The sequence below is a fragment of the Nilaparvata lugens genome, chromosome 13 (assembly GCF_014356525.2).
Source record: "Nilaparvata lugens isolate BPH chromosome 13, ASM1435652v1, whole genome shotgun sequence".
Classification (NCBI taxonomy): Eukaryota; Metazoa; Arthropoda; class Insecta; order Hemiptera; family Delphacidae; genus Nilaparvata; species Nilaparvata lugens.
In genome coordinates this window covers 17,515,302-17,518,478 of record NC_052516.1, presented here as the reverse complement: position 1 = coordinate 17,518,478, position 3,177 = coordinate 17,515,302, and the positions used below count along the sequence as shown (strand labels likewise).

The following is a 3,177-nucleotide window of genomic DNA, read 5'->3' as shown; positions in this document are numbered from 1 at the left end:
CTTTTGTTTGATATTTCATTTTTTTCTATTTTTAGTGCATTGAATTGTAATCTTTGAACCTTTAAATCATTGTTAGTATTTGACATTTGAACAAATGGACGTATATGTAACTCTTTAAGGCTTTCAAAATATATCAGTCGTAAAAAATATTTTTGGGAATTTGAAACGGGCAATCACAACACACGAAATTTAGTTTGTTTGTAAGAGTGTATAATTGCATGATAAATTCAGAAAGGATAGAAACCTATACTATTATAAAATCAAAATAATAAAAACGTACAAATTTAAAGATTATAAATCTTACAAAGTAAGATTATAAATCAGTACTCAAAAGATCAGGATGGAAAAAACTTACACTATTGCAAAACCTAACTAAACATGTTTCAGAACAACTTACGGTTTAAGGTATTCCAAACTTTACTTATCATCGCTTGCGATACATCGCACACACACTTTTTTCGTACATTCTAAACATATGGGGACACCACACTTTATGCAAGGGAATCTTGTCTGCCGCTTCTTCTTAGGGGGACAGAAGGAACAAGTCTTTTTCCTTTCCAGCACGTCGGGATGCTGTCCAGGTTCTAGTTCATCACGAAGTCCAAGAATTCTTCTGATTGAGAATTTCAGGTCCTTGTCTAATCGTCCTTTGTTGAGTCTCCGGCGCATGTGAGGCTGGACCAAGGATGCTGCCAAGTCTTTTATGAACTCCATTCTAGTGGTTTTTTTGGAAGAGTCTTTGAAAGATTGGTACAGGACAAATGAATTCACACCTGATGCCACGTCTACAATTGTATAGAATACGGCCATTGGCCATCTCTTCGTTCTTCTGCTTGACGAATAATTAGCACATTTGAAATCCAGGCCGTCAACTCCTCCCTTTGTATGATTATAGAATTCGATCATCTCCGGTTTTCCAGTGTCAGGGTCATCATGTTGGCCATGATGCATGGAAGAAATCATAATAACAGCTTTCTTTTGCTTGGGTACATATGACATAAGGGTGAGGTCATCAGTGAATCCGTAAATAGATGAAGACACGACCCGATCAGTATTCGGCTTGAACTCCTCTGGAATTTCAATCTTATTTTTCTTCATCGTCCCTACGTAGGTCAAATCTCTCTTCTTCAATTCGTTTGCAAGTTCGATGGATGAAAACCAGTTGTCACCAGTAACGTTTCTGCGTGATCCTTCAATAGGTTTCACCAGTCTCAGGACCGACTGTGTTGGTTTGCTGAGCTTTTTCTCCGAAGCAGATAGTCCGTTGCCATAACAATCTTTTCCACTGTAGATATAAGCATTATACAGGAATTGAGTGCGGGCATCCGTCATCGCCATAATTTTTATGCCGTACTTCGCCGGCTTGTTCGGCATGTACATACGGAAGCGACATCTACCACGAAAGGCAATTAGCATTTCATCCACACAAGCCGTTTCTCCAATAGAATAACATTGTTGAGAGTTGTCAATGAAACGCTGAAGGATTTTTGAGATGGCAGCGGCTGGGTCGTCTTTAGCTCTATCTTGCCTATCGGCTGGGTTGTCGAACCTCAACGCACTAATCAAAAAAAGAAATCTCTCTTTAGAGAATGTACATCTGAATACTTCACGACCTGTTCCATCCGTAGCGTAAAATGACAGCACAGACTCGTTGTTTGCTTTGAATACAGAAGAGTAGATCAATAAGCCAACAAGAGCTCTCAACTCAACAATATCCATATCTTGAATAAATGACAAATTTTTCCTCTTGTATTTTTCGCGAGCTTGGCTTATTTTTAGGTTAGTCCAGTGCAAGATTTCTTGAAACATGTCTTGAGTCATCAGCAGTTCAAAAATCTGTAACGGAGTTGGTGCATCACCCAAAGCTTTGGCTCTATCTTTTAGGGTGGGAACCTTCATAATGATATTGTGATTCCTTGTCCTAACGTTGGTAGGAGGCTGTTTTTTCCTCCATTTGAAAGCTGGTTTGTTCTTGGTTGCTTTACCGTAATAATGAAGGTATTGTCGCAGTTGACCAGCTCCATTAATTACACTTGAAATGATTTCATCTATGTGTCTGGATTCATCTTCGTTCAACGGAATAGTATTCATTCCTTCCTCCTCGATTGCATCGGCCACGTGGTCTATCGGTTGGTCCTCTTGGTCCATCAGCTGGTCGACATGATCGTCCTCAATTTGTGGATTGTCGTAAGGAAGTTGTTCATGATTCAAATCCATTTCCTGCTCACTATCTGAGAGGTGGTCACTCAGTTCGTAATTAGGATCGTCATCCGTGTCGTCACTGCCAACATCTGATAAACTGTTATCATCGCCGATAATTTCGCTTAGCATATGCTCAACGGACTGTTCGAAATGTCTGTCATTAATGTTTACACGTGTTTGTAACTGCCGTGAAGTGGTAGGTTCTTCTAAAGAAGGTGCACATTGATGGCCGGCCATTTTGTATATAAAACAAACAAAAACTTCCACTATTACTAAAAAAACATCTGAGAGACATTATTTTGATAAAAACTAACGTCTATTACTACCAAACGTCCAGCAGACACCCCATTGTAACTGTAGAAATAACATACACACTATCGTGACGTCTGAGAGACGTTTTTAACCTATAAATAGCGAAATAGTACATGCACGCACACAAGATCCGTTCAATGCCAAGGTTGGTGGCTGACTGAAAGGTACTGGGCGGGAACCGGTTTTGGTAGGATAGGAAGGGGAGGAAAACACGGATCGAAAATATTCCGACGTCTGACAGACGTTGGATAGTAACTAAGGGTTAATGCCCGGTTGCAGAGTCGTTACATAAAATCAAACATAGCTATGAGAGACATAGTTTAAAATCACTGACATAAATGGTTGGTCGTTGCACAGTCGTTTGTCGAAGCCCATTTAGCTATATCTCGAAATAGCATCACACAAGACACACTGCAGCTCTATTCACTTTTTCCGTACATGCTTCTATCCAACCGATGTCTTAGCATCGGGGAAAGTTTCAATCGACATTACTGTGAACAGACCTAAAATACCTCACATAAAATTGATAAACCATTTGGTGAATCTTGGCTTTTGGCGAGATTTCTCACCATATTTTTAGCGATAAACATCTTTCAAAAAAAGCTATCACAACCTCTAAAATGCATTGCACGTGTCATTGCATTATGCCTATGTCCTATATGG

The 3,177-nt window shown here is 39.6% G+C and overlaps 1 protein-coding gene across 1 annotated transcript; it reads right to left on the bottom strand.

The window, feature by feature from the left end:
* Positions 1-417: 417 nt before the first annotated feature.
* LOC111060884 (piggyBac transposable element-derived protein 4-like) lies at positions 418-2,439 on the bottom strand. Its single transcript, XM_022348570.2, has one exon. It carries the CDS (start codon positions 2,437-2,439, stop codon positions 418-420), a length of 2,022 nt encoding a protein of 673 aa, XP_022204262.2.
* Positions 2,440-3,177: the final 738 nt, after the last annotated feature.